General features: G+C 56.7%; 1 protein-coding gene across 2 annotated transcripts; it reads left to right on the plus strand.

Annotated features, from left to right (window-relative positions):
• The first annotated feature begins 2,784 nt into the window (after positions 1-2,784).
• Positions 2,785-27,897, plus strand: MAPK8IP1 (mitogen-activated protein kinase 8 interacting protein 1). 2 transcript variants are annotated; one of them, XM_058025631.1, is made up of 12 exons: positions 2,785-2,896; positions 9,999-10,104; positions 17,601-17,834; positions 21,497-21,578; positions 22,112-22,984; positions 23,612-23,687; positions 24,121-24,293; positions 24,582-24,691; positions 24,814-24,933; positions 25,955-26,025; positions 26,352-26,450; positions 26,890-27,897. In XM_058025631.1, exons 1-12 carry the CDS (start codon positions 2,811-2,813, stop codon positions 26,960-26,962), a joined length of 2,103 nt encoding a protein of 700 aa, XP_057881614.1. In that variant the 5' UTR covers positions 2,785-2,810; the 3' UTR covers positions 26,963-27,897. The 2 variants fall into 2 exon arrangements, with proteins under 2 accessions (XP_057881614.1, XP_057881615.1); XM_058025632.1 differs by lacking the exon at positions 2,785-2,896 and adding an exon at positions 7,829-8,002.
• The last annotated feature ends 48 nt before the right edge of the window (positions 27,898-27,945 follow it).

Consider the following 27,945-nt stretch of genomic DNA (forward strand, 5'->3'; position numbering starts at 1 on the left):
AAGTCCTACAGAGCTGTGAACAACTGTTCAACTAGGGTCCCCTGTCAGTGGTGGACCTTTGGCTGATGACTTCCAAGCCAAGTCATGAGCTTGTATTAAATACACTAGACTTAGCAATCAAATAACTAGCAAGGACACAGTCAAGTTCTTGTGCATCCAGTCCTCCTACTTGGTGCTCCTGTGTAGTAGACCCACTTAGTGGAACCTCTAACTGAGCAGAGTTCCATGAGGTACAGTACTTTTCTTAGTAACCAGCAGGATTTAGGAAGTGCACGAAGCCATGCAGTTCCTTGTCGAGGTTCAGCAGTGGGGCTGATCTGGGACAGGAGTGCCTCAGCTCATGGTATTGCTGAATTTTTCTCTTGTTTCTGGCAAGGACTTTCTGGTCTTGAAAAAATAAAACTTCAGTGCTTGGGGTGGCTCACACATGGCTAAAACCTTTTGAAAACAGCAGCCTGTGCCTTTGAAGATGACAAGCCAGAATGACAGTAAACTCAGTCCAGCTTTTTCTAGCCTGAGTGGAATAATGTAAATCAAAGCTGGAGAGATTGGGTTTGAGCCTCCTCCCCTGTGCTGGCCAGAATATCTGTTTTACCTGTCACAGGAATGATAGTGATGTGGCTCAGGACTGGAAATGGCTAACCTTGAGGTTTTAGCAGAACTGCCTGCTCCATGTGCTGGTGCTTGAGAAAATTCCCTTCCTCCATGTCTCTTCTGTCTGCAGAAGGAAGGAGCTGGAGTGGCTTCAAGAGAAGGTGGCTGATAGGTCTGAAAATAGAAAACACACCTGGATATGAGAAATGGAGCTGGAAATGTGGCCATTTCAGGCAGAGGGGGAAAGAGCAGAGAGAAGGATGACTGATGGAAAGAGAGCAGTCTGGTATCACAGCTGCACCTGGGTGGAGACCAGGTGGTTCAGCTGGGGAAGAGGAACAGCAAAACTTCTCTGAGCACATAACCTCTCCTCAGGTTTCCTTTAAGGCTGAGTTGGTCTGAAGTGAACCTGATGATCAGTTGGACAATTTGAAAGAGAAAAATCAGCTGATGCCTTGTGAGCAGAGATGCTGGCTAGGATGGAAGTGCTGTCTCTTAATTTGCAGCAGATGTGTGTGCACTCTCCCAGGGGCCCTGTGCTCTGCTGTGCATCTAAGGAGTTGACCTGACTGACAGCAGTGCAGGTAGGAAAAGGTCAAATTGGGTCTTTTGCCAGGCCAGCCTGAGCCAAGGCTGGTGACTTGACTAAAGGTCAGGTCACTAAGGGGTGAGCTTTTGGTGGTTGGCATCCAAGCAGAAGGTGAGCTGCAGTGGCAGTGATCTGGCTGTGGGACAAGGCAGCACCCTTACCTCCTGCCCCAGGTCAGAGGCCAAATAACAGCCATGCTGCAGAGAAATCACATTTTGGTAGGCGGGGTTTGTGCTTTGAGATGGAGCTACATCAAAGCTCCCTGAATGAATGCTGCTGAGTCTCTTGGCTCCTGCATGTAGTACAGTTCAGTCTGTGCATCCAAACAGCAAAGGGGACGCTTAGATCACCCTCAAGAGGCTGCCCCAGGGTTACCTGCACATGGTGATCCCGGGGGTGTGTGCTTGTCTCCTTGCTAGTCCAGGAGTAACATCTCTTTTCAGTTTGTCTGGCAGGAGACAGACTCCTGAGAGAGAGCAGGACTGTATGCCTTCAAGGGCTCTGCTTGCTCTTCTCTCTGGAGAAGCAGCTGATGTCCTGGGTCTTGGCCAAGAACTAATACATGGCCTCAATGGCAGTCAGCTCTGTGGTGTAAGAAACACTGGTGGGACTGGATATTTGGACTGCTAAAGAAGTGCCACTCATGCCATCCAGGACTGTCACAGACAGGGACTGGGAGCACAGTGGGCATACAGGGAATGAGGAAAGTTCTCCTGTTCAGGTACAGAAGTAGCCTTGAGATCTAAAAATACTGATGCTGTCCACTTCTGTCCACAGCAAAACCTGCACAGTTTTCTGAGCTTGCAAAGCTTGGGGAGGAGAGGTAGGGAAGAGAAACCTGCTCAGGCTGGTAAGGAAGAGTAGCAGCAACGAGTACCCACCCAAGACAAAATGGTTCTTGAGACATAGCTGGATACAAAAATGGGTCTGGCCTTTCTGGGGAGAGACCGGAAATCTTGAGATGCATTTTTTTCCCTCCTTTGTGCCTGTGGAAGGTGTGTGTATGCTGCTTTTTAAATTCCCTTTGCAGTACTTGCAGCCCTGGTGAACCTCGACAGGGACAGGGTCTGTGCTGGGGCTGCCAGACCTGTTGCCAGGAGCGGTACCCATGCCATAGGTGCCAAAGCACAGCCTGGCTGTTTCTGCTGCTCCTGCTGCCTCCAGGCCCCTCCTCGCTGCCGAAGAGACCCCTGCAAGCCCCTCGCCCTGGGCTCCTGCCTGCCCGCTCAGCCGCCCAGCCCCGCTCCTGGCGTGGCTCCTCCCGGCCTTGGGAGAGCCCGGCCATGGCCCGCACCTGCCCTTAAGGGTGCAGCCTCCAGCTGCGGGCACAGCTGGGGGCCGGTCCAGCTGCGGGCACATCTGTCCCGCCGGGGCAGGCGTTCCCCGAGCCCCGGGCGGAGCGGATGGGGTCGGGGTGCGAGGTGACGCCTCCGTGTGTGCCGTGCTCGTCCTGCAGCTGCCGCCGGAGCCGCGGGATGGAGCCTCCGGGCCGCGCCCCCGCTCCCCCCGCCCCGGCGGCAGGTATGTCCCTCCCCGCCGGCACCGCCAGCATCCCCCTCCCTTCATCCCTCCTTCCCTGCCTCCCTCCCTCCCGCCCGCCCTCCGCCTGCATGGAGAGAGCCACAGAATGGCGGAGCGAGAGAAAGGAGCTGCATCCCCGCCCGCCTCCTCACCCTTCCTGGGGCTGCACCTCGCCTCGCCCCCCAATTTCAGGTACCGGCCGCCGTCCCCCCGCGGAGCCCTCTCGGGGCAGCCCCTGCCCCCTGCCCGGGGCAGCGCTCCCCCTCTGCTGCAGCCCCTCCCGCACGGCCCCCGCCTCCTCCAGCGCTTCTGCCCCTCGGCGCGCAGCCCCAGCCCCAGGCATCCCTTCTGCCCCCCGCCCCAGGCCCCGCTGAGCCCCCTCCGCGGACATGGCTCCAGCCCCCCATGGCTGCTTAGCCCGCCCACCCAAGCCATGCTGGCCCTCGCCCCACACATTCACCGCTGCAGCTTCCCAGCCCCCTGCTTGGCCTCATGCTCCCCTCGCACCCCATCCCGCCCCCTTACCTGTCTTACCTCCTCTTCCTCATGGAAGAAAAAAAGCTTCATCTCTCTCCCCTCCCCAAGGAAAGCCTTTTTCCAGCCCTTTCCTAGAAATCCCAGTTGCTTCTGCTTCCTTCCTGCCCCTGTGAAACAGGAACCCCAAGTGAGACGGTGGGAGAGTGCCAGAATTGATCCTCTTAGCAATACCAAGTGCTCCCATCGATTTGGGATGCAGGGGGCTGTGTCTCCTCTGAAACCCAATGAGGCTTGTCACAGGGACTTCCGATGGCATGGGCCAGACCAGGGACGCCGGTGGGCTTTGGAGCCCCTGGTGCCTGCCAAGGGTAGCTCTGGGACAGGGATGTGCTGGGTGGGTAAGGGAGGAGCCCTGCCCCTGCCTGCAGGTGTGGTGATCCCGAGCCATCAGGGGTGGCTCGCTGCTCCTGGCAGCTGTGCCCTCGTCAGCCATTGCTCTCTGCTTGCCTCTGCCATCCAGGGTGCTGGGGGGAGCTGCCTGTGAAAAGGGGAATGGTACCAGCTGCCTTGCATGCTGAGATTTTGGGTGGAAAGGAGGGGATGGTCCCCACTTGGGACCACAGCAAAGCTCATGCCCTCCTGTGTCAGGCCCAGCCCCTGAGGCTGGGGAACCCGTGGGTCCCTGTGGGAAACAGATGGGCGCAGTCGAGCAAAGGTGGTGTTCAGGCAATGAATATTTGAAGGGCTCTGCTGCTGGCCCCCCGTTGCTGGTGGCTCCGGCTCTTTGGCACTGCCTCCTATTGCAGCGCTGCCTGCGAGAGCTGCTGGGAGCTGTTGCAACATGGCTGGTGTGCCCTGCAAAGGCAGCGATTCAACGCTGCCTCTGGAATCCTGCACCATGCAGAGGGGCTTGGCCACCGGGCCAGGGGCCGCAGGCTGAGCTGCCGAGCAGCTCTGGGCCCACCACCTGCTGTCCTGGAGGTGGGGCTGTCCCCTGGCACCCTCCTGCTCCCCAGCACACAGCCGTGCCCTGGCAGGGAGAACGAGCTGCTGCTTCTGCCTGTGCCTCAGATCTTTGCAAAAGGAGCCCTGTGTGCTGCCAGCCTGCTCCAGGGAAGAACTGACCTCATGAAGGAGGCTGTGCAGCTGGGTGGAAAACTGGGGAATCAAGACAGGAGTGCAAAATCTTGCCCAGGCACCAAGCTCACGGTGCAAGCGGAAGAAGATGCAGTGATGTGTCTGAGCCTGGGGCAGGGTCTGGCAGATCAGAGGCGATGTTGTGGCGGGGAGTGTCGTGGGAGAAGGGAGCCATGCTTGTGAAACACAAGCTGGGTTATGTGTCACAGCTTGGCTGGTCCATGTCCCAGGTCCTACATGCATCCCTGCTGCACAGCTCAGCGAGGGGCTGTCCCCCCGTGGATGACCCAGCAGCCATGAGCGCAGTTCAGAGTGAGGGCTCAGACCATGGCTGGCAGTGAGGTGGGCCCTGCCCTCTGCCCCTGCTTGCTGCCTGCAGGATGAGGTGTTTCAGGTTTCTGCCCTTTGGCACATGCCCCTGCACTCCCAGCTCCGAGTGGTGACACGCCAGCCCAAGCATTAGGTGATTGGTTGGCTTGGACTGGGAGAGGGCTTGGTCCTGGCCAGCAAGCAGACTGAGCTCTGAAGAGACCAGGCATAGTGGCCTGCCCGTGATGATTTGGTGTTGTCTGAGAAGTGGGAGGAAAAGGATGGTGAGGTGATCCCTCCTTCAGCCAGGAGGTCCTCCAGAGGTGTCTGTTCATCATAACAAGAAAAACAACATTTTAGGGGACAGCAGTGAAAAAGTCATTCTCATCCATCCTCCCTGTTTTCCTTAAGCTTCCAAAAGCCTTACAGTGCAGTCTGTGTTCACTGGAGCTCCTCAACATCTTTCTCTGGGATGCTGTGTGGCAGCTCCTTGCCCTGCTAAGAAGCTTTGGCAGTGCTTTGTGGTAGGCTTTCCTGTGAGGGGCTCTCTGGGGCCTCTCTGGGTTGGGGGTCCCTCTACCCAGCATTAGAGGGACAGGGAGGACTGGCACAACTGGGGCACAGCTGGATGCAGGGCCCTGCAGAGCTCACGGTGTTGCCTGCCCTGCTGTCCCCAGGACTGTGGCTCTAATGTAGCTGGAACCTGGGAGGGGTCACTGAATGATCCCCTCTATCTCCTTCAGCTTTCCCTGATAAAGGCAAAGGGCATCCACCCAGCTTCTGGGCAGGAAGGCACCTAGGAAAAGAAACACTTAGGGAGTTATTTCCACAGGTCAGGAAAGAAGGGAAACCACTCCTCTACTCAGGGAGCTCTGTCAGAAATCACAGCCCTTTGGGAAGGGAGGGGCTCTCTGGGGGAAGAAGTTCTCTCAATCTTGTCGGGAAGTTCAAAGAGGCACCTCAGGCTGAGGCAAAAATCATTTTAGCTCTGTGGTTTGTTTTATGTGTCTGTCGTGCTCATCTGGAGCTGTCAGCAAAGCCTGTTTGGAGGCAATGAATGAGCTGGGCGTTGGAATGGGGCTACCTGTCTTCTTGTGAGGGGAGACGAAAGGGTTGTCCTCCTCTGATGGGCGGGGAGAGGCGCCTTCCCATCCATTCGAATGAAGCAGTCTCTGGCCACTGAGATGGAAGAAAGAGACAGGGCCAGCCAAATGTAGGTTAGTGTTATTTTTTCCACCGGTGCTGGTTACAGGACTTGATCACAGCACCTAATGGCAGACTATCAGAGCATGGCTTGGGCAGCTGAGCCTGTTGGAGCACCCAGCTTCATCACATCATTTTTTTTGCCCTGGTTTTGCCCTGCATGGAAAATCCTCTGCAGTGGCAGTGGGCTGACAGGGAATGGCACAGCAGCCAGGACTGATTTTAAGGCTGTTCTTTGGACTATGGTCAAGCTGCTCCTGCCATGGGCAGGTAACATCTGCCTCTGTTCTTGCACCCACGTGTGTACTCTTGCTCAGTTCCTGAGAATCCCAAGTTTATCACTTCTCATGCATACAGCAGGGCTGCCCACCTTCAGGTGCCTCTTGGCACATCCTTCAGGAAAGCACTGATAACCTGCAAGCACAGGGTTCTCCTACCCTCACAAATGGAGACAGACTCCCACATACCTGTGATGCCGTGGCCATTGGCAAGGGAAGTTGGCCAAAGTACACGTGTATTGTGGATTTTGTACAGTGAAAGTCCTGCTCAGACTTTCACTGCCAGTGATGGAGCTGAGAGGAGTCAGAGCTGTTTCATTTTGCTGGTATTTTTAGCCTCTTTGAGAAGGAAGAGAGAAAGGAAGGGGTGTTTCCACCACAGGGAGCAGAGGTGGGTAATGGAGAGCCTTCCTTGTGTTTCCTGGAGCATCCATGTGAGAGGAGCAAAGGGCGCAAGTAATACGGAGATGGAGATTTCTTTATTCGTTGCATTAATTGAGGTTTCAAGCAGATGAGGTGCCTCCAGGCAGAGCTGATAGGGAAGATGGAGTCCTGGATGCTGTTCTTGTGGGGCTGAGTGAAAATGACCACAGTATCACGTGTGACATTCACCAGTGGTGAGGCACTGATAGGGAGAGAGCTTGCAACAGGCTAGCTGAGCAGGGCCGTCCAGGCCCCGAGCTGGGCTCCTGTGACATCACCCACCCTTATCTGCCCGGGAGCAAAGCAGGTGGTAGGAGATGCACCCATTACTTGAAGCTCCTGGAGTGGGTGTCAGTGAGGGGCAAGAGAGCAGCGCTGTGATGGGCGGCAGTGGGGGTGCCACCCCACTGTGCATCAGAGTGGGGAGGGGGATGCCCTGTCCCCATCTCAGAGTCATGGTAGGTGCCTCTTCTAGAGCTACTTTGGCATCATCTTGATGGGGCAAGGAGTGAGTGGGTCTGAGAGGTGTGGGGGTGGTTTAGGATTATCTGAGGCTGCTGTACTAAAAGTTTGTCAGCAACACCTGATAGGCCCTCCTGGGAAAGACCCTTATTTCCTTCAGCAGCAGAAGAGGGGTGGGAGCTGGCAGAGCAGCTCACCAGGTATTTCCCTGGCCCTCAGCGTGGGTTAGAGGTTGGGGAAGCCCAGGAATGATCCTGCTGAGGCAGGAGTGGGTCTGGGGGTTAGGTGGGGGCAGACAGGGAAGGGGTGGTGCTGCTAGCACTGCTCTGCACTGGCTGGGCTTGTCCCTTGGCAAAGGCACTCCCCTCAGCTTGGAAGTGCAGCTGCCATGATGCCGGTCCCGCTGTGCTGGAAACACTCTGGCCTTTGCATCAGAGAGGGACCTCACTCCACCTAGTGAGAAGCTGGACAGATGCTCCTGTCTGTGTCCCCGTGCTGTGGGGGACAGCAATGCTGCAAGGGCAGGAGAGGCCGGGTGCTGAGGGTTTCCATGACGGGGTGCTCTTGTGCCCGCTGTGGGTGCTGAGGAGCCGAGTGCTGGAGCGAGACCAGGAGCCAGGCTGGCTGGCTGGCAGGCAGAGGCAGTCAGCATCCCCAGCAGAGTGCAGGGACTTGGCACTGGCTCAGCTGGGGAGGTTATTTTTTTTTTTATTTTTTTCCCCTCCAGGACAGCTGATTCCATCTATTTTTAATGAGCTTGCCCAGGTTGCGCAGTGAGGATAGAGAGCAGCGCCGGCAGCCACAGACTGCGACGGGGCAGGCGGAGAGGCAGTGGGCACCCCGGGTCAGCTGCCATCTCCCTCACGGCTCCCCACAGCAGGTCTGGGGGTGTTTTTTGGTGTGGGAGTGTGTCCCCCGGTGAAGGGGGGTCCTCCTCAATGCAGCTGCCCTTGAAAATGGAGTCGAGCACCGAGGAGGAGAGCTGGCTGGAAGATCAGTGGGAGAAATGGTAGGGGACCGGCTGGGCCTGGGGAAGGGGGGCCTGTCCCGCGGGCATGCAGGGGGGTGAGGGGCAGCCCCTCGGTCCTGGGCACATCACCCTTCTCTGCCAGTGATGGCCACAGGACAGGAGCAAACTTGGCAGGCAGCTGAGCCCAAAGTTTTCCTGGCTGGGCAGGAGCTGTGTGACAGCCAGGCAGCAGAGTGGCAGAAGGCGTCTGGACACCTCCTGCTGCGCCCCAGCGTCGGCAGGCAGGGCCGGTGCTGGGGAAGCCGCTCAGCATCTCCCCATCCCGAGGGCATGGGCAGGGCTGCCTGTCTCCATGCGGAGTGGGGGCACTGCCACCCTGTCAGGCTGCTCCTGCAGGGCCAGGGAGCCCTGGCAGCCCTCGGCAGTGTTGTGGCCCTCAGCGGGCCCGCTGCGCTCGCTGCGCTCCCGGTCCCGGCATGGCGGGCGAGGCCCCGAGCATTAGCAACGGATGATGTCCCACCCTGGCGACCCGTGTAACCCGAGAAGAAATCGATTTGTGCTTTGAAGGCTCATCATGAGCCTCCTGCTCCGCGTTGCCTCCCTTCCAGGGGCAGGAGGAGGAGATAGGCAAAGGGGGGGTCCAGCCATCTCACCCTGGGCTGAAGGCTGTGTCCTTGCATTCCTGTTCCAGGGGCTGCCTCCATGGCTGTGGTTGTTCCCAGTTGTCTTCACCCCAGGAGACCGCTACTAGTGGGGTCCTCAGAAACACAGAGGGAAGATGCTGCTTCTCCCATGGGCTTCTCCCACTCTTTTCCCTCTCCAGGAGCTGGGGCAGGGGAGATGTTACCCCTCCACGTCACTGGGTTAACGGCACTGCATGTGGGAGCCCCAAGATGTGCAAGCAGTACTTAAAGTGAGAGTGGGAGCTCTGCAGGTCACAAAGCACCATTCTCATTCCTTTCTCACTGCACTGCTGGGGACCAATCCAGAGAGGGGTGATGGACTTGGCACACCCCTTTCACCCAAGTGTCTCCCAGCCAGTGGAGCTGGGAGCAAGGGGGAATGGTAGCAAGCAAAGCAGTGTCCATGGCCACTCCAGACAAAACTCAGGGGTCTGAGTACGTTGGCCAAGGACTTTTGAGTTGGGTTCTTTTATTTACCCCTGTGGTAATGAATAAGTGAGAAGAGCACTGAAGTACCACTATGTTGAAATGTTTTAGTGCTCAGAAGCCAGGAGCACCTCATCACTCCCTCGGGGCTCATCAGCATGTTTTCAGCTGCTGAAAGGATCTCTCTTATTTTGAAGGGCTGTAAGGAGACTGTATGGCTGGGGCTGAGAGCCCTAAGGGGCCCTGAGGCCATGCAGACCAGCTCAGCAGCACTGATGTTCACAGGGATGCCCATAGTCAGCCCGGGCAGTGATTTTGGTGCAGAGGGAAATCGCTGCCCTCTCTTACTGCAGGCAGCTGGGCTGGGACATCCCTGCCAGCTGCAGCGCAGGGGCTGGTTGTGCAATGGCTGAGAGGTTTGCTGTGCTTACAAGTTCTGTGGGTCTTGATGTGGTCACCTGTCCCAGCAGGTCCATCCTCCAGCTGTGCCCTGGACCCAGCCTTTCCAATTGCTGTAACCCCGGCCCTTGCCCTGTTGGGTGTCTGTGCCCAGCTGGGACAATCCCAGAGGCTCCCTGGGATGGTGTGAGCAGAACAAGCCTCCTGTGATGGGGCTGGCTCTTCTGTCTGTTCCATGTACTCTCAACCTGCATGTCCCTGCTGTCTTTGGTCAGGCAGGGACTGCTTTGAGACACACTCCTCCTGCCTCCCAACAGCCATGGACTGTGCCAAGCCCAGCCATTCATGGGGACAGACCTGTCCCCTCTGGGAAGAAGCTGCCTTCCCAGTCTTTCTTCCTAGTAAAGACTGGGAGAGCCTCTCCTGGGGTGTCAGTGCTGCTCCCAGCCCACAGGCACCACAGCACCCTGCACCCTCCTGTCCACCACTGGGGCAGTGGGTGACCAGGCCATCTCCACTCCCTTCAGGCTCACCCATGACATCAGCCTTGAGGAATTTGAGGATGAAGACCTCTCTGAGATCACTGATGAGTGTGGAATCAGCTTGCACTGCAAGGAGAGCCTGGCCAGCAGGGTAAGTGTGATGGGGGTGGGGAGAAGGATAGGGATGGGCAGAATATGCCAGTGGGGCTGGCAGGACCATCAACCCACATGCAGGACCACCAGGTCCCCAGATGAGTGATGCTTTCTCAAGGAACTCACTGCCATGGTCCCATCCCCTCTGCTTGGCAGTGCCCTCTCCTCACTCCAGCACAGTGCAGGTCCTTTCTGAACCAGCCAAACTCAAGGGACAAAAAAAAAGCATTTCAAAGCTGGTGCATTTTGGTTCCCGCTGTACTGTAGGGCTTGGAGTTTGTTCCTCAGGGATGAGCCCAAGCATTTGGGTTCAAATGGGGGCATGCTCCCATTTGAGCAGGATGACCAGCGAGCATCTGGCACCTGGCAAGCATTCTCAGGAATCAAGGACATGTGCAAGGTGGCACCAAGGTCCCACCTGGGCTGTGCCTCCTGTCCCCACATGCATCCCTGGACCTGGGGATGCAGCTGGGCGGGCATGGTGAGAGCTGCCTCTGTTCACAGGAGGTGTTCTCTCTGGCTTGCTAGCTAGCTTTAGCTAGAGCTGTTCACAGGTCTTTAGGAGGCTGGAGACCTGGAGGCTCCTGAAACAAGGAAGGAGGTAGCTCTGACACCAGCAGGCAGCAGGTGGAATAAAGATGGGAGCTGGGAAGCCTGTGCAGGTACCTCAGTTGGGTGTCCCATCCATCTTAGAGCAGGCTGTCAAGAACCTGATGGGGTTCACACCACTGTTTGAACTTCCCTAGAAGGCCATGGGGGCAGAAATGTGGAGATAAATTGATAATTATATTGGATTTGTAAATATGCAGGTTGTTAAAGGAAAAGCCGTGGCCTCAGCATTCTCACACCACTCAAGGAATCACATACACACCACCTGAGACTTTAGCTGCTGGGAGGGGACTCTTTGTGGCACGCAGCTCCAGTAAGCTGACAGGTGCCCATTTGACCCCTCACTCGAACATACACTCTCTCAAGGCTGACTCCTCCTCCTTCAGGCTCAGCCCTAGGTTTCCTGTAGCAAAGCCCCCAGCTCAGATTTTATAAAAATAGTTTAGTGGTACAGCGCCAGGTCAGCTCAAGCTGGGTGCCTTGGAGAGGGACCCTGAGCAAAGAAACCCCTGGGTAATTATAGCCATACAACTCATGCACCCACCCCTCAGGCACTCTCCTGCACCTCTTGGTCCAGTGGTGGTTTTTGGTCTGGGCTCTTCTAACATCATCTTACTGGGTTCTTTCTCTGTGTCTGTGCAGGCAGGCCATACACTGTTCTTATCTTGTGGAGTTACAGCTTCTGCTGACAGCTGGAGTCTCCTTGTCTTCTGGTTTGTACTTCTGGTGCACCTGCTCGCTGGCAGAGCATGGGGGAATAAAAAAGCCCTAGGCTTGGGATAAACATTATTCAGCAACAACCACAGCAGCATCAGTGTGGTATCAGTGCTCCTCTCATAAGAAAGACAAAACACAGCACTGCACCAGCTACTAGGAAAATTACTAGGAGAATTAACTCAATTCCAGCCAAAAACATCTCTAGGTGTAAACTCAGGGCTTGTGTCAAGGCTTCAGCAGATCCAGCTACTGATGCTAGGCAAGTAAAGCTGAGCAATCAACATACTAGATCACACAGTATTATAATTCTGTGAACCCATTCTAACTCATTCTACTGAAAACTTACTTATTTAAGCTAAGAACTAATACCTCTCAACACAGAGTTTCTGCATTTTGTCAATGTGTTTCATGCTAAAGGATGCAAATGCTGGAGGAGCAGCCAAGTGGTTTGGGAATCATTCTGTCCCTCAGAGGAAATACTTCCTCTGCAAAACTGTTAAAGACCCAGTGAGGACAGGAAAGGCACAAGAATTTGTCGCAGATTTAAAATTAGAAAGTGAATTTGTGTCGTTTGGAATTCCTCACTGCAGGCAGGACAGTACAGGCAGACCTCATCCTTGGGAGGTGCAGGTGTCTTGCTGTGCTCCTTGGTCTAATTCGTGACCTTCCCAGCAAAAATTTGTCTGTTCCCAGCAAAAATTTGTCTGTTCCCAGCTATGGGGCTGCTTCTCGGTACCTCTGCTCCAACTGCAGACTCCTCCTGCTGTAGGGTGTTATGGCCAGACTTCCCTGGGACAGTCTGGGCTCGTGGGCTGTGTATGCTGAAGGGAGGAGGGATAATGCTGCAGGGAAAACCAAGGGCGAGCCCAGTGCTGGGCATCCGTGAGGGCACAGCCGCAGTGAGGGCCTGGCATTGGGAACATCCTCTGCCTGCAGTAGGTGAGGCAGACAGAGACTGGGGGTTTGTTGCTGGATTCTTCCCATTAACCATCCCAGTTCCCCACTGCTGATAGCACCACTGGGCTCAGGGCAGGATTTATTTTTTTTCTCTACAGATTGACAGCCTTTGGCTGAAGTTTGGCAGGGAGGGGAAGGGGCAGGGGGGACTTGCATCTCAAGTGCTGCAGCCCTTCCTTCAGGAAGAGGAAAACCAGCCTTTTTTGCCCATTTGAAACAGTTTACTGGGGGGTTTTTGTTTCCCTGCATTTCAACACTGAGACCCGAGCCTCATCAGAGGGTTTGCTCAGGCTCTGAGAGCGAGCCCCATGCCTTCCCTGGGGACAGCTCAGAGCTGCTTCACACAAATGTCCTGGTGCACTGAGAGTCTGCTGGAGTGGGAGGGGGATGTGAGGCTGCCGTAGGGGAAGCAATGAGTTATTCATAAACACAGCAAAGGAGGAAGCTTATCATGCTCAGAAAAAATGCCTGCTAAAAATATGTCCAAATGGTTTATATGGGACGCGGAGGATTGCCCGAGGAGCAGAACTGAAAGTGGTGACAACAATGGCTGTGAGAGAGGCTTTTCAATCCCAAATGTCGAAGGCGAGAGCCAGGGAGCTTTCCAAGCTGATTGCCATCCAGAGCGAGCTCGGGGCGACAAGGTTGCAGGATCTGCCTGATGGAAGCAGTCAGGCCCAGAGGGAGCAGCGTGGCCGGGTCTGCGTGTGGAGCAGGGGCTGGCAGGGCAGGAATGGCCGAGCAGGGGCGGGCAGATCAGGAATGGCCAGCAGGTCAGGAATGGCCAGCAGTCAGCATCAGCCCGCTCATTGCATTGTGTGAGGCTGCTGGGGGTGGCGAGTCAGGGGCGCTGGGACCAGGGCATGAGGGGGCCGTGCCCGTGGCAGCACCCGGTGCCCCAGAGCAGCTGTGGTAGGGAGGGGGAAGGGTTGGCCCTGGTCACCCCTGCAGGCCAGGCAGCACGTGAAAGCCTGGCAGTGGAGCAATGCGAGGTGAAAGCAAGCTGCTGGCTCACTGAGTCACACCAGAGCAGAGAGCCACGGGCAAGGGGGAAAGGATGTGGGGAGCACCGTGGGCCAAGGGGCTGGAGTTATCCAGCTGCCCAGCAGCGAGTCTCTGCAGAGGTGGGCAGGCACTGACCAGGAGCAAGGGGGACAAACCCTGCCTGAGGGCTGCAAAGGTGATGGCTGGATGGGGACAACTTGTGACCTTGATGAGGTGAGGGGGTCTGGACAGAGCTGGTTGATGACAAAACCTGTGGCAGTATCAGGCAACTGGTGTGAAGGCCAACACCCAAATAGATATGGGTTTTGGGGATTTTTTTGGTCCCAGAAAAACAGTGACCTCGTTATGGGCTATTTTAGAAGCTCTTCAGAAACAGTGGCTCAGACACACAGAACTGCAAGGAGGTGTAGACTGATGTTTGTGCAAGAGAGAACTCTCCACTGACAAGGACCACACCTGTGGATGGGAGACCATGCTCTAAGAGTGAGGAACAATACCATGTGTGGCTGAAAAGAACCTTAATTTCCACAAGAAGTCCCCAGTGAATGAAACAAGAAGTGAGATAGGCTGAGCAGAGGGCTTGTAGAGGAAGCAGAGGTGTCACTGGGGCTGTTGAATGGCAAGGCAGGAGGCCAGCTGGGAAGGAGCAGGGCCCACCAGGGTGAGGGACACGACCTCCACCTCACCAATGGCAGCAGTCAGGTATGTTGAGAGGGATACTTGCAACAAAAGCACCAGACTTGGGGTTTGGCCTTGTTTTAGTGACTTGGAAATCCAGGGTGACAAGCTCTGGTTTCAGCAAGATGGATCCCAGCAAACAGCCAGGCAGAGGTTAATACAAGTTTAGTGCCTCATCTATTTTCCAGGAACTGTGGAAATGGTTAATGCAGGAATTAAAAAACAAAATAATAAAAATTAAAAAGAAATACCTCTCTTGGAAGTACCTTAGAGCATGAGAACAAGTGCCCAAAGGGAAAAGAGCCTATGAAGGACTGTGCTGAGCCCTCCTGGGTCTGCATGAAAAGGTCTGAAACAGCCACAAAGACACAGGAATGTGGAGGGAAAAGACCATTTTTTTTGGCATAATAATATTGCTGGAAATGCCAGGGGCTTTTTCTTGTGGTTTGGTGCCACTGATCCAAGTGTGCTGCTGCTCCCAGAAGGGCAGCAGGACCCGCTGCAAAGAGGGAAGCAGCTGCCATGAGCCTGCAGCCCGGGGACTAGTGGGGAACTGGATGTGAGGGCTGGAGCAAAGGACAGGGCAGCGAGGTGGCTGCTTACTCTGTGCAGCTTTTCATAGGCTGTCCCATGAAGCTGCCTCTGTGGTCCATGGCCAGCTGTGGCTGTGCCAGGCTGGGGGCAGAGAGACTTCTCTTTCTCCTGGTGCTCTGAAGCCAGCTGGTGGTGGGGAGAAGGGGCACAGTTGTGCCTTCTGCTCAGCAAGTCCCCCCCTCTTCCCTGCACTCACAAAATGCTTTTCCCAGCTGAGGGTTTTGCCACTCCTCTGACAGTGAAGGCTGTGACAGTGGGGCAGCAGGGAAGAGACTTACAGCACTCAAGCAAGATCTTCTGTATCTCCCCACTCTTTTTGCAGGAGCCTTTCATTCCTAGGGAAGCAAGCAGCTTCCCCACACAGGGGATTCCCCATCTTAGACCAGTGCTCCAGGAGTGATCCCAGTACCTCTCAGTTGCAGCAGGGTTCTTTCCGCTCCAGCCCCCTGGAACCATGGATCGCAGCATTGGGACTGTCAGAGAGAGACCAGGTGCTGGACACTGGGACTTTTTGCCATTGCAATGGCACGGTGCAGGTGGGAGGTAGGATCAGCAGGGGCACAGCAGCATCACATCAGTCCCAGGGACAGGTCTGTAAGGAAGCACGAGTGTCCCTGTGACTGCACTGGGGAACAGCATCTTGTGTTTATCCTGCTGCAAGTTTTGGGCACTGGTACTGCTCTCCCACACACCCTAATCTCTCCCACGAGGTGAAGGGACTTTGAGAAGTCACCTCACCATTGCATCTGTGCTGAGACATGAGCGTGCTCAAGCTGGCCTTAGGTGACATTAACTTGTTCCTAGGAGGGCTCCCAAGGCAGCCTGCTCTGGTGTGGCAGTATCCTTGCAGTTAGAAAGGCTTCCCAATATCTAGTGCCTGCCCTTGCTTTGCGGATCACTGCAGGTCTCACTCACATGGTAAGGTGATTGATTTCTGTGTGGTTTCAAAATCACTTTGTTGAGCTACAGGCCACAAATAATACCTGCAGTGGCTGTAGTTTCCTCCTAGTTTTTGAACCTGGAATGCTGCACCCCTGCTAGGGTGCCCTTTTCTTCAAAATGATAACGATTTGCTTTTCTGCATCCTTCCCGGACTTTTCCCTCTGTGAGTTTCCCAAGTGATTGTTACAGCTACAGGATTATGGAAGCAGCATTATTAGCAGTCTAGATTGAATGTCACCAGCTGACTCCAATACACCCACTTTGGCTAGGTATAATCTATTCAGCTGGCATTTCCCTCCAGTTCTTTTCCCGTGCCTCGGTTTCCTTGTTAAAATTCTGTGATTTGTCACAGACAGAAATACAGAACTTGTAGCATGAAAGCTAATACTCAAAACAAGGAATTTAATTGTTTAAAGCCTCAAGAGGACAAGTATCTGTGGCAGTGCTTCTCCAGTTGCTCACCCACTGCAGGACTTCAGCAAGGACACTGGGGGGAAGTGACTCCCATGAGAGGGTTTGTGCTGTGCCTGCAGCAGGCAGAGCCCTGCCTGTGCTGGCTTTTGTCTGACAGGTCAGGAGCTGGTAGCACCAAGAGCTCTTGGAGTGGCTGCCTGAGCTGCTGGGGCTGTTTCTTCTCTCATGACTCAGGGGGCATCCTCCATGCAGCTGCAGACATGGATAGTATTCAGCTGCAAAAACCCCTCCTTCCCCACCTCTGCCTGCTGGGGAGCTTGCAGTCACCACAAACAGCTGATAACACAGCCAATTCAACTCCACAATGCCAAGCTGCTGCCTTTATTGCTGGCTGCAGCAACTTGTGCATGTGCAAGCTGCAGTTAATGCGAGGAGGGGGCCCTGGGAAGGCACCCACGGACATTTAAACACACACAGAGGTGACACTGGTGCCTCTTCACCCAGCACACAGCCACAAGGAGTGTGGTGGCTCTGCACTTGCGCCCAGCCAGCGGGGTGGGATGGGACACCTGCTCCCCACAGGCCACAGTGGTCACCCTGCTCCCAAAGGGTGCAGGGGAAAGAGTGGAGCTGCCTCCAGCCAGAGCACAGCCACCACCAGCAGGTGACTGGAGAGCCAGTGCCGGGCATCCCTCCCATATATCAGGTCTGATATATGCAAATGCATGCAAGGAGTGGGCAGACAAAGCTTGTCCTCAGTGAGTAAGACAAGGGGGAGGGAGCTGCTGGTCCAAGTGGGCATTACAGGGAAGGAGGAGCCTGACTCCTTTCAGAGGTGTGCAGTGAAAATTTCAACCCCATAGAGAGAAAATTAGTAGTAGTAATGCAGTACACAGTGCCGGCATGGTGGTGGGTTCTCCACCTGTGAGGATGTTCAGGGGTGATGGACAAGACCCCGAGTGACCTGCTTCAGGCAGGGGATAGACCAAGTCTGATCAAACTGATTACATGCTTGTATGAGTCCCACCTGCCAGGACAGCAACCAAGAAAGGGCACAGTCTGCCTTGGAAGGAAGAGTCATAGGGCAGCCCAGGCTAGAAAGGACCTCAAAGGATCACCTGGTCAGACCCTGTGTGGGAAAGGGAGTCTGGGTGAGACGATCTGGCACACTCTCTAGTGGCGTCTTGAAAATCTCCAGCGATGAGGACTCTACCATTTCCCTGGGGAGGTTGTTCTGCAGAATGGTTGTTCTCACTGTAAAAAATGTCCTTGTTATGTCGGGATGAAACCTGGGTGTGCACGTTTGTGTGCTGCATAGTGAATGTGACGGCTGCGCGTACCTACAGACAGACACCTGCCGGGAGTAAGCCCCATCACTAAGGGAGGAGGGATGCTGCCCACACCTGCCTGGGAGGCGGGGAGGGGGCGCGGGGCTCCCGGCTCCGCGAATAACATCGCTGCCCCTTTAAAAGGCAGCGGCCGCGGGTGCGGCGGCCCCGGCCCCCCTGCCCGGCCCCGGCGGGAGGCCCGTCCCGCCCGCCCTGCCGGTGGCCTGATCGCGGGCACTAATCCCGGCAGGGCCATGTGAGCCGGGCGGGCGGCGCGGCCCGGGCGGCGGGCGGCGGCGAGGCCAGCCGGCTGCAGGCCGAGATGCTCCAGCTCGACCTCATCGACGCGGCGGGGGACACGCCGGCTGAGGAGCAGACGGCGCCCGAGCCGCTGCAGAAAGACCCCCCGGCCGGGACCACCGAAGTCTACAGGCCGAAGCGACCCACAACCCTCAACCTCTTCCCGCAGGTGCCTCGCAGCCAGGTGAGCCGGGATGGGGGGCTCGGGGCGATTGGGTGGTGCGGAGGAGGGGGAGGAGGAGGTGGAGGAAGGATGCTCCCGCCGTCTGCCGGGGCTTTTGTCTCGGGCGGACGGAGGGAGGGGGAGGGAATGGAAGGGGGCGGTGGGGCTCGGCTGGAGGGGCGGCGGGGCTCGGCTGCGCTGCCCGCGGTGCTCGGCGCGGCAGCCGCCCCCGCCATCGGGGTCCCTTCCCACGGCCGCTCGCGTTACCCCGGGCCGGGGGCAGCCAGGCCGAGCCGGAGGGAGCGCTCTGCGGGCCCGAGGCTCCCCGGGTGCCGGGGACCTGAGCACGCCCTGCCCGGCCGCCCCTGCGCACCGCCGAGCATCCCAGCACTGCGATCGGCGGGGGTTCTTTGAGGGGGCTTAGGCGCCGGGTGGGTCCTTCTTTCATCTCTGGTGCCGAGGGGGAGAGAAAACGCCAGGAATCGTGCCGGGTCTGAGATGTGCCCCAGCAGGGTCCGGGTGGCCTGGCTGGGTGGGAGCTGCGAAGGGCTCCCGTGGGATGGGGAGCAAACAAGGCACGGTTACCGAACGCGTGAATGAGCCATCGGGGGACGGGGGACCACGGCACGGACTGGCGAGCCCGGGGCCGGCACCAACAGCTGGCTGGGCTCCAGCTGTCCCGGGCTGGGGCAGCACCAGCTCTAGGGCAGGCTGGTGACAGCAGGTGCCCCGTGCCTGGCAGTGGGGACCTGGTGGCCTCAGCTTCTGAGCGGTGGTGCCTGGCAAGAGAAGCATTAATGTCAGAACCCCATACAAAATCTGAGAGAGAGAAAAGCAACGCCCAAAATGGTGGTCAGGAGAACAAGGGGGTACTGTTGTCTCGCTCACGCTCAGATTTTGTAAAGATTCTGGATGGTTTTAGCCAAGACTGCGTGCCCCACACAGCCATAGCGGTACTGTCAACCCTGGAATGGATGATGTCTTGGTGCCCTGCATCCTGACCCCCGAGGCAGCGGCTGGAGCCCCTTTGCTCTGCCGCTTCTGCAAACTTCACAAGCCCACGCAAAGTGCACGACGTGCAGGGCTATTTTTGCCGCCCTCCTCCATTCAGCTCTGCCTTCTGCCAAGTAGGAGGATTTTCGTCGCGGTGACGTTCAGCCGAGGAGCATGAAGTGAGAGGCAGGTGTCCCCGTGGGTGACAGATGGGGAGTAGTCAGAGCTGGGTGTCGCCAGCCCAGCACCGGCAGCTGATGCCAGCTCTCTGCCTGAGGCCATGGGTGGGAGGAGGAGGAGGAAGGCACAGAGCCAAGGATAGGCGCCCGCAGGCAGCTGGCACCGGGGACAAAGGCAGCAGGGCTGGGGAGGCGGGGGGAGCTCCACTGAGCATAATGGACAAGGGGACAGCAGCAGCCTTGTCCCACCCTGTGCAGGGACCCCCAGGAGCAAGTGGTGTGTGGCAGCCACATCCAGCTGGGGGAGGTGGGGAACAGCAGGGCCTTCTCCCAGACACTCGGTCCCAACCAGTGTCCGGGGGTGGGAGCAGGTGTCTGGAGAGGGATGGGGTGGGGGCAGTTGCAGAGATGGTAGGCTGGGGAGGGGAAGCTGATCTCCCTTGCAAGGAGATGGTGGAGGCTGTGGAGCTCACTGTGAGGTGTGGGCACAGCTGAGCTGAAGACATGGGGAATGGGAGAGGGGACTTTGCTACAGCTGGCAATGGGAGCCTGGAGCCAGTAGGGATGGTGGCACAGGACTGCGGCATGGCTGGCCGGGTAGGATAGTGTTGTTGGTAGGATCTAGTGAGAGGCTGGCTGTAAGGTGCTTGGGGTTCCTGTTCTGAATGCCTACCTCTAGCAAGAGGCACTTTCTCCCTGTCTACATGGGGTGGCCTGAGTAGAGGACAGGGTGCAGGGCATCCCTTGGGGACCAGCCTGTCCCCAGTCTGTCTCCACTTGTGTGAGACGCTGCATCCCCTTGACCTGCTTGGCTCCCTTCTCCTACAAGTAGTCAGAAGAGGGACCATGGCCATGCCTCCTCTCTTGAATGCCCATTTGGGGCACCAGGCACTCTGCCAGACAGGGTGTTCACAAGCACAGCATCATCCCACCCTCTGCTCTGATCCTATGGGGCCAGGATCCAGTCTGGTGATGTCTCAGTTGCTGCTGGGCACTCTATGATCATCATCCCAGGCAGGCGGCCTGGAAATGGTGAGAGGAACATCTCCAGCTTCCCAGAGGGCAAGAAACAGCTATTGTGACTGGCTAGGTTCATCCTCTGAGACTTTGTGAATGCCTCTCCACCCTGGCAGGGCATTACAGACACCTGAGCGCTCTGGCCCTGTGGGCATGTGTGGGCTCAGTGGGCTGTGCCTGCTGCATTGCTGCCTCCTGTCCCAGTCCAGGCAGCCAGGCTGGCTTGTGGCACTGGCCTGTGGCACTCTGCACACAGAGGCCATCGTTGTGACAGCTTGCCTGGCCCACATCCCAGCCCAGTGTGTCCCTGGGAAAGGCTAGCAGGGACGTGCTGTTATTTGCCTTGGCACAGGCAGGACTCAAGGAGGCCACAGTGGGAGGCTGCCAGAGCTCTGTGAAGGGGGTCTCTCCCTCCCCACATGGAGGCAGGGATCTGGCAGGCATGGTTCAGCCGTGTGTGACATGATGGAATTTTGGGGCAAAGGCTTCCTTCATGTCAGTGAGGAGGTAAAGTAAGGACAGGGCAGCTCCTGTGCTGCTGGGAACAGCTGCGGGTTGGTGATAAGGCCGTGAGAAAATCCAGGGAGTCCCAGCAGGGCTCTGGTACTTTAAGCAAGAACCCAACAGTGCAAAATGCTGCAGCTGGGGCAGAAACATTCAGTGCCCCATTGGAGGCTGAGAGCGTGGAGCCAGGGACACCCTGGGGATGGATGAGGGCTGGCACTGCACCAGGCAGGATGCCACACCCTGTGGAGACAGGCAGGGGGGACTTGTCCCCCATCTGCAGGAGGGTCCTCATTAGAGGGGACTTGGTGTCCTTTGCTCCCTGGGTGTTGCAGCAAGGCTGAGCATGTGTTCCCTTGCACCTACGCATGGCCAGCCACCCAGGGCTGGGCAGGCAGGGCACAGCACCCACAGAAACTCTCCCAGGCATGGGCAGCATGGATGGTCTGATCCTGCCTCTCCTCTCACGCTGCTCAGAATTGACATCTGCTAGTGAGCTGTGTATGTGTAGATTTGCATGCATGCACACTGTCTGTGTGTACTCCTGTGTACATCCAATATGGGTGTCTCCAGAGGCAGGAATTAATCTATCCAGTAGCTGGCCTCTAGCTGAGGAGCAGCACAACACCTGGTCCTTGGCATTTCCCCTATTTCTTTAAGCTGGGTGGTTTGAAGGTAGGCAGGGCTGGCAGGATGGGAGCAAAGCATGCAGGCAGGCTCAGGTCTTGAATTTTTTGTCTTGGGACTGTCCAGCTGTGGGCTTCTGCAGCCAGGTTTTCCCTGGTGGAGGAATGCAGCCCAGCTGGCTCCTTGCCCACCCTGCTCCAGCCATCACGGCACTCTTGCAGCAGCAGCACGGTGAGCTGTGGGGCTGGTGGTCTCCCTGAGCCCAGCAGAGCAGGGTGCTGTGGGCCCAGGGAGGAATGGGTGCTGCTGTGCCGCGTGCTGTTTACTGTTCAGGCTATAAGGCAGCTTTGTTCTTCTCCTCAGGACACTCTGAATAACAACTCTCTGGGGAAAAAGCACAGTTGGCAGGAGCGGGTGTCCCGGTCATCGTCCCCTCTGAAAACGGGTGAGTTCTTAGGGTTTTGGCCAGGGTCAGCTCCTTGCACCCTTTCATGGTGCTCAGGAGCCTGAGGCAAGTGGTGCTGGAGCAGGAGGTTGGGGAAAACGTACCACATGGATGCAGGGTGCATGTCCGTCTTGCTCTCTACAATTACCTGAAAGGAGATTGTTAGTGTGCTGGGAGTTGTTCTCTTCTCCCAAGTAGCACAGAGCAGGATAGGAGGAAAATAGCTTCAAGTTGCACCAGGGGAGGTCTAGGTTGGACATTAGAAAAAATTTCTTTGTTGAAATGTTGAACAAGCATTGGAAGAGGGAAGTGCTGGAATTACCATCCCCAGAAATATGGAAAATTGTGTAGATGTGGTGCTTCGACACATGGTTTAATGGTGGGCTTGACAGTGTTAATACTTAGACTTGAGAATCTTACAGGTCCTTTCCAATTTAAATGATTCTGTGAGTTGGGTGGCATCCCTGGACACCTTCCCCATCAGGGAGCATTCCCTCTGTGTGTCTGTCTACGCTGCTCTCCTCTCCCCACAGGTGAGCAGACCCCTCCCCATGACCACGTTTGCCTGAGTGATGAGGTCAATCACCAAAACAGCACAACCTCCACCAAAGACCGGGGCACGTCCACAGAGAGCCCGTGCCGGCGCACAGCAGCCACGCAGATGGCCCCAGCCTGCGTTGCCTCATCCCGGCCGCCCGAGAAGCACCAGGCCCCCAGCCGGGCCCCACCGCACGGTGCCAGCGTCGTGGTGGTGACCAGGGGCCCCGAGGCCCACCGGGACCGCATCCGCTACCAGACGGATGTGAGGCTGGAGGCCACAGAGGAGATCTACCTGACACCCGTGCAGAAGAACTCGGACCCCCTGGAGAACGACAAGCCGTTCCTGTCCCAGTCCAGTGAGAACCGCATGTCCATCAGCTCCGACATCGACACCTCCGGCTACTCAGCCCTGGCAGGGAAAACCAACCCCTCCATCAGCGAGGAGGATGAGGTGCTGGACTACATGTCCTCCCCTGACAAGACAAACCTGCCCAGGGCCTCCTGTGGTGGCGGGAGTGGTGGCTCCCGGCCGGGGCACAACCTTCAGAGAGCCTCTGTGAGTTCGGACACCAGTGCCCTCTCCTATGACTCTGTCAAGTACACACTGGTGGTGGATGAGAACGTGCAGCTGGAGCTGGTCAGCCTCAAGCAGTGCTACTCAGGCTACAGCGATGAGAGCGACTCAGCCACGGTCTACGACAATTGCATCTCGTCACCCTATGAGTCGGCCATCGGCGAGGAGTATGAGGAGGATGCGCTGAAGCGTGACTCAGTCTGCCTCTCTGAGGACTCCACCCCCGAGGCAGACATCCACTTCTCCAAGAAGTTCCTCAATGTCTTCATGAGTGGTCGGGCACGCTCCTCCAGTGAGTGCTGGGCACAGGGGAAGGTGGGCTGGTGGCTGCCTGCCCTGGCAGCTCTGCCTGTCTCTGGTACGTGCTCAGGAGATAGGAAGCTACCAGCAGACCTCAGCCCCAGTTCTGCTTGCTGCAGCCTGTGGCTTTGTTCCTGGTGGTCCAGGAGGCATGGTGGGGCTTGGAAAAGTGTTGTGACTGTCCGGTGTGGCTGGCAGTAGGTGTTTGAGGCTGCATTGAGGCATGCCCCAGATATGGCCATGCTGAGGGGGAGACTGAGTGAGTTCACAGGGGGCCATCATATTCCTGGCATGCCACACTCCTCTCCAAGCCCAGAAGAGCACTGTTGGCATGCTCCAGCAGGCAGGGTTTCCCATGGTGTGGCTGGTCCCATGCCGGTGTCACAGCTGTTTGTGTTGGTGCAGGGAGGCCTTGTTCCCAGCAGGGACTGATGGGCGCCAGCGCAGCAGCTCCAGCTGTGTCTCTCTCCTGTGGCATCACAGGAGTTTTCCCTGTGAGAGTTTTTCTTGGATGAACCATCTTGCAGGAGCCTCATCAGACAGCCTGGCTCATGTCCTTCTCTTGGCTGTGATGCTGATCCCTCAATGCTGACATGTTCTCCTCTGCCTTTGTCTCCAGGTGCTGAGTCCTTTGGGTTGTTCTCCTGCATGATCAACGGGGAGGAGCAGGAGCAGACTCACCGTGCTGTCTTTAGGTGAGCTTGCAGGCACCAGGCAGTGTCCCCAGCCTCTATCAGGGGAAAGCTGGTTCTGCACTCCCACCAAGGTGGGGCCAGCACAAACTCCAGTGTTTCTGGTGTGGGAAGCCCTGGGGAACAAACCTGTAGCCTGTAGCTCATGCCCTGCCCAGGAGCAACATTTGCCCAAGCTGCTGCATGGGCAAGACCTCCAAGGGCAGTCAGGGCCTCTGAGGAGCAGCTGGGGTGGTGCAATAGGGGATACCCTTGCATTAGGTGTGAGGATGCTGCTGCCTGTTGAGCCCAAACCTCCTCCAGTGCTTTATTTAGCATGTCAGGTCCCCATGGCTACCAGGGCACTGCCGGGGTTGTGGGGGGTGTCCCAGCAGTGTGCCAGTGAGAAGGGCACCAGCACTGCTAGCCGGCCTGCTGCTAGTGCCTCTCTGCCCAGGTTTGTGCCTCGCCATGCGGACGAGCTGGAGCTGGAGGTGGATGATCCTTTGCTGGTGGAGGTGCAGGCAGAAGATTATTGGTATGAGGCCTACAACATGCGCACAGGAGATCGGGGCATCTTCCCTGCCTACTATGCTATTGAGGTCACCAAGGACCCAGACCATGTAACAGGTATGAAGCCTCTGTGCAGCCTGCTGATGTCCCCACATCCTTGTACCACATCCTCCCTGCTGAGCAGTCTGGTGCTGAGCAGGGGGTAGGGGGGAGGACCAAACTGGGCATCCAGCAGGGAGCAATGAGCAGGTTCTGCTGTGATGCTGGGAGTTGGTAGCTGGTGTTGAGGGAAGCTTTTCCTGGGCAGGGAAAAGCACAGGGGTGGGAAGGTGGAGAGGGGAGGTGGAGCTCAGCCCACATAGCTGGTCACCAAAGATGATCCCTGCCATGTGCTCTCTCTTGCAGCTCTGGCCAAGAGCAGTGACTGGGTGGACCAGTTTCGGGTGAAGTTCCTCGGCTCCGTGCAGGTTCCCTACCACAAGGGCAATGATGTGCTCTGTGCGGCCATGCAGAAGGTAGTGTCCCACTCCATCCCGGGGAGCAGGAGGGCCTGCTCCATCTGGCAGCAGGGCAGAGTCTCAGTGGGGAACCATCATCACTGCTCACGTGTCCCTCTGCTTTGTCTGTCTCTCTGCAGATTGCCACCACACGCCGCCTCACTGTGCACTTTAACCCCCCCTCCAGCTGCGTCCTGGAGATCAGTGTGCGCGGGGTCAAGATTGCTGTGAAAGCTGACGACTCCAAGGAGCACAGCAAGGTAGTGCCCCCCTCCCTGCTCATCTCATCCTTTCCCTCATTGCTGCTCGTGCCCTCTGTGCTGCAGGCCATGATTACATATGAAAATTAAGGGTCTCCACCCCATGTCTGAGAGTGTGAGAAACACCATCATCAGCATTTTAGACCCACCATCGAGATCCCCCATGCCTCGCAAGGCCCCGGCTCGGGGCAGCACTGCCAGCTGATGCTCTCACAGCTGCCAGGCACATCACTCACTGGGATGCTGCGAGCTGAGCCATTCCCAGTAATCTGTCAGCTGCTTCTAAACCTTTCTGCTGCTATTTTGAGTGGTGTCCTCCAGATCTGCCCTGTAATCTCTTTATCTGGTAAGGGCAGGCTGCTGATTAGCATTCTGCATAAGTAGCCTAGTAAAGCACATTGGGATGCTGAGCAGAGGAAAGTGAGGGCTTTGCAGCAAGCTGTTGGGAAACCTCCCTTCCAGCTGAGGGATAGGAGTAGCTCATGGCTCTAAGTGCTGTGGTAGAGGTTGTGTGAGGTTTCTACAAATCTTGCCTAAATTCAGAGGATGCCATCAACTTAGCTGCAGTTTAAACTTGTATAAGTTTTCATTTCTGGCTGGGACCCTTTGACACCCAGGCTTGAATTGACTTGTTTAGTTCTAAGTTATCCCTTCATCTTCTATGTACTAGTGTTTCTGAGAGCCTTTTTAGTGAAGAAGGAGGGCTGTGTGTGCTAGTGAACAGCAGCACTGACTCTAGCCTGAGTACAGTCTGACTCAGGGCCTCAAGGGAAATCCTGCAGGAGCTACTGGCAGTAAAGGCAGCTGAGGTGAGAGCCAGCAGGGCTGCCTGGAAAAGCTCCCTTTGTTCAGGTGCTTGGAACAATCCTGAAACTGCTGCTGATAGCAGCCCAGGATTAGTCTCCAATTAATTTCACTCCTCAGTCTCCAAGTGCATATTTCCAGTGGCCAGAGACCAGCTGCACTGTAGGGTGTAGGGAGAAAAGCTCTGACAGTTCCCCTCTCTCTCTCTCCCCCCCAGGTAAACAAGTGTAGCCATTTTTTCCAGCTGAAGAACATTTCCTTCTGTGGGTACCATCCAAAGAACAACAAGTGAGTAGCAAGAAGCGTAGTGCAGTTCTCAACACCAGTAGCTCAGCAGCGAGGCTTTCCTGCCTTCCTGCTCCCTGGGGGTAGCACGACTGGGGCTAGGAAGGGAAGAGGTTTCCCAGAGCCCTGGTTTGGAGGGCTCCCTGTGAGCCCAGTGCTGCAGCTCTGGGCATGGGCTGTGGCATGACCTTGGGTTGGCCACCAGGATTTATGGGGGGGCTTTCAGGTCCCAAATCCCTATGCTTAAGGGAGGGTATGCCTCAGAGATGCTGGGGTACCTATGCCTCCTGGTCTGCTGGTCCAGTCACATCCACTTTCTTTGCCCTCAGATATTTTGGGTTCATCACCAAGCACCCTGCTGACCACAGATTTGCCTGTCATGTCTTCGTCTCGGAGGAGTCCACGAAGCCACTGGCGGAGTCTGTAGGGTGAGTCCTGGCTGGGCAGAGAAGGCTGGCTCATAAAGGGCAGGAGGAACGAGACAGCTAGGCTGAATCCTGCCCTCCCCACCTACATGTGGGGCTTGGACCTGGCCCCAGGCTGGCACCTCTTCCTCCTCTGAGATGCTTGGCTTGAGAGTCAGGGCTGACAGGGCTGTGGGCATCATATCCCTGACAGTACTGGAACAAGTCCCAGTGCAAGGCTTTGCAGGCAGATGGCTGAAAGTCATGCACTGTGCAGGGAATCAGAGCCACAGGGTCTCCATCCTTGCTCTGATGGCATCTCTGGGGCTAATGCAGAAGAGGTCAGGGCCTGGGGGGGTCAAACAGGCCACAGGGTAAGGAGTGAGGGTCAGGATGGAAACAAGGATCTACAATTGCCTTGTGGGGAGGCTGCAGCTAAGCTTTGCCTGGTGTTGTGTTGCAGGAGGGCTTTTCAGCAATTCTACAAGGAGTATGTGGAGTACACGTGCCCCACAGAGGACATCTACCTGGAGTAGGGGCTGGCACAGGCACCTCCTGCTCAGCCAGGGCTGCAGTCTCGCCCCTTCCCCGTGTCGTGCATGGACAAGAGCTGCTTTGAGCCTGGAGGAGGAGCGGGCCCGGGGCAGGGCTCCCCGGGGCACGGAGCGCCGCCTCTTTTCGTGACTCCCCTTCCTCGGGCTGGGGGGACGGGAGGGGGGAGGGCTGGACAAATTGTGTTTATTGTACAAAATACTCTTAGTTTATTCTATGGGAGAAGCACCCACTGGGTGCCCTGCTTGTGAGCAGTTGGTGCGGGGCAGTAGTGTGCTCGTGCCCTTTCCAGCTGCAGGCTGGGGTGACAGCATCTCCTCCTTGTGACCATGGCACAGCTTCCTGTCACATCCATCTGGGGTGACTTTTAATTGCAGTGGCAGAGTCAGTCTTTTGCAGTATGATGACACAACAGCTAAAGAAAATGAGACCCACATGCTGGCTCCTGCCTGGTAGATGGGATCACCTCCCTGCCAAGCCCTGGGGAGATGGCTGCTGGGCAGGGATGGCAGAGGAAGCCCCAGTATCTCCTCTGCCAGATCCGGAATGAGATGAGACAGCTTTCCCCTGCCTCTGTCCCCATCCCCACCCCTTCCATCTTGAATCCATGCCCTGGGGAGAGAGAAAAATTCCCCTCATACCTCCCTGCAGTAACTCTACCCTCGGGAGGGAAGCCTTTCTCTGCCCCTTTCCCCTCTCCCCTAAGCTGCAGGTGGCAGAGGCAGGGCAGGGGGGCTCAGCCCCTGCACAAAGCTGGGTGTCTGCCTGAAGTGGGAAGGGCTAAAGGCTGCAGGGAGCCGTGCGAAGCACCAGGGAGGAAGAAGAGCTCTCCCGGTCCCGGTCCCTGCAGCCAGTGATGTCTGTGCTTCAGCTGGATCTGCTGTGATGGCAACAACTATTAAATATGATGGTTCCTGGAGCAGAACTACTGTGGCATTTGTTTCCCGCTACAAGGGGTTTGGGCCCT

The sequence above is a fragment of the Melospiza georgiana genome, chromosome 6 (genome assembly GCF_028018845.1).
Source record: "Melospiza georgiana isolate bMelGeo1 chromosome 6, bMelGeo1.pri, whole genome shotgun sequence".
NCBI lineage: Eukaryota > Metazoa > Chordata > Aves > Passeriformes > Passerellidae > Melospiza > Melospiza georgiana.

What these genes read in the sequence shown, in the direction of transcription:
- MAPK8IP1 (XM_058025631.1), top strand. Translation starts at nt 2,811, where the DNA reads ATGGCGGAGCGAGAGAAAGGAGCTGCATCCCCGCCCGCCTCCTCACCC. An exon ending in GGACCCAGACCATGTAACAG is followed by an intron (nt 24,294 to 24,581) that starts GTATGAAGCCTC and finishes TCTCTCTTGCAG; the next exon opens with CTCTGGCCAAGAGCAGTGAC. An exon ending in TACCATCCAAAGAACAACAA is followed by an intron (nt 26,026 to 26,351) that starts GTGAGTAGCAAG and finishes CTTTGCCCTCAG; the next exon opens with ATATTTTGGGTTCATCACCA.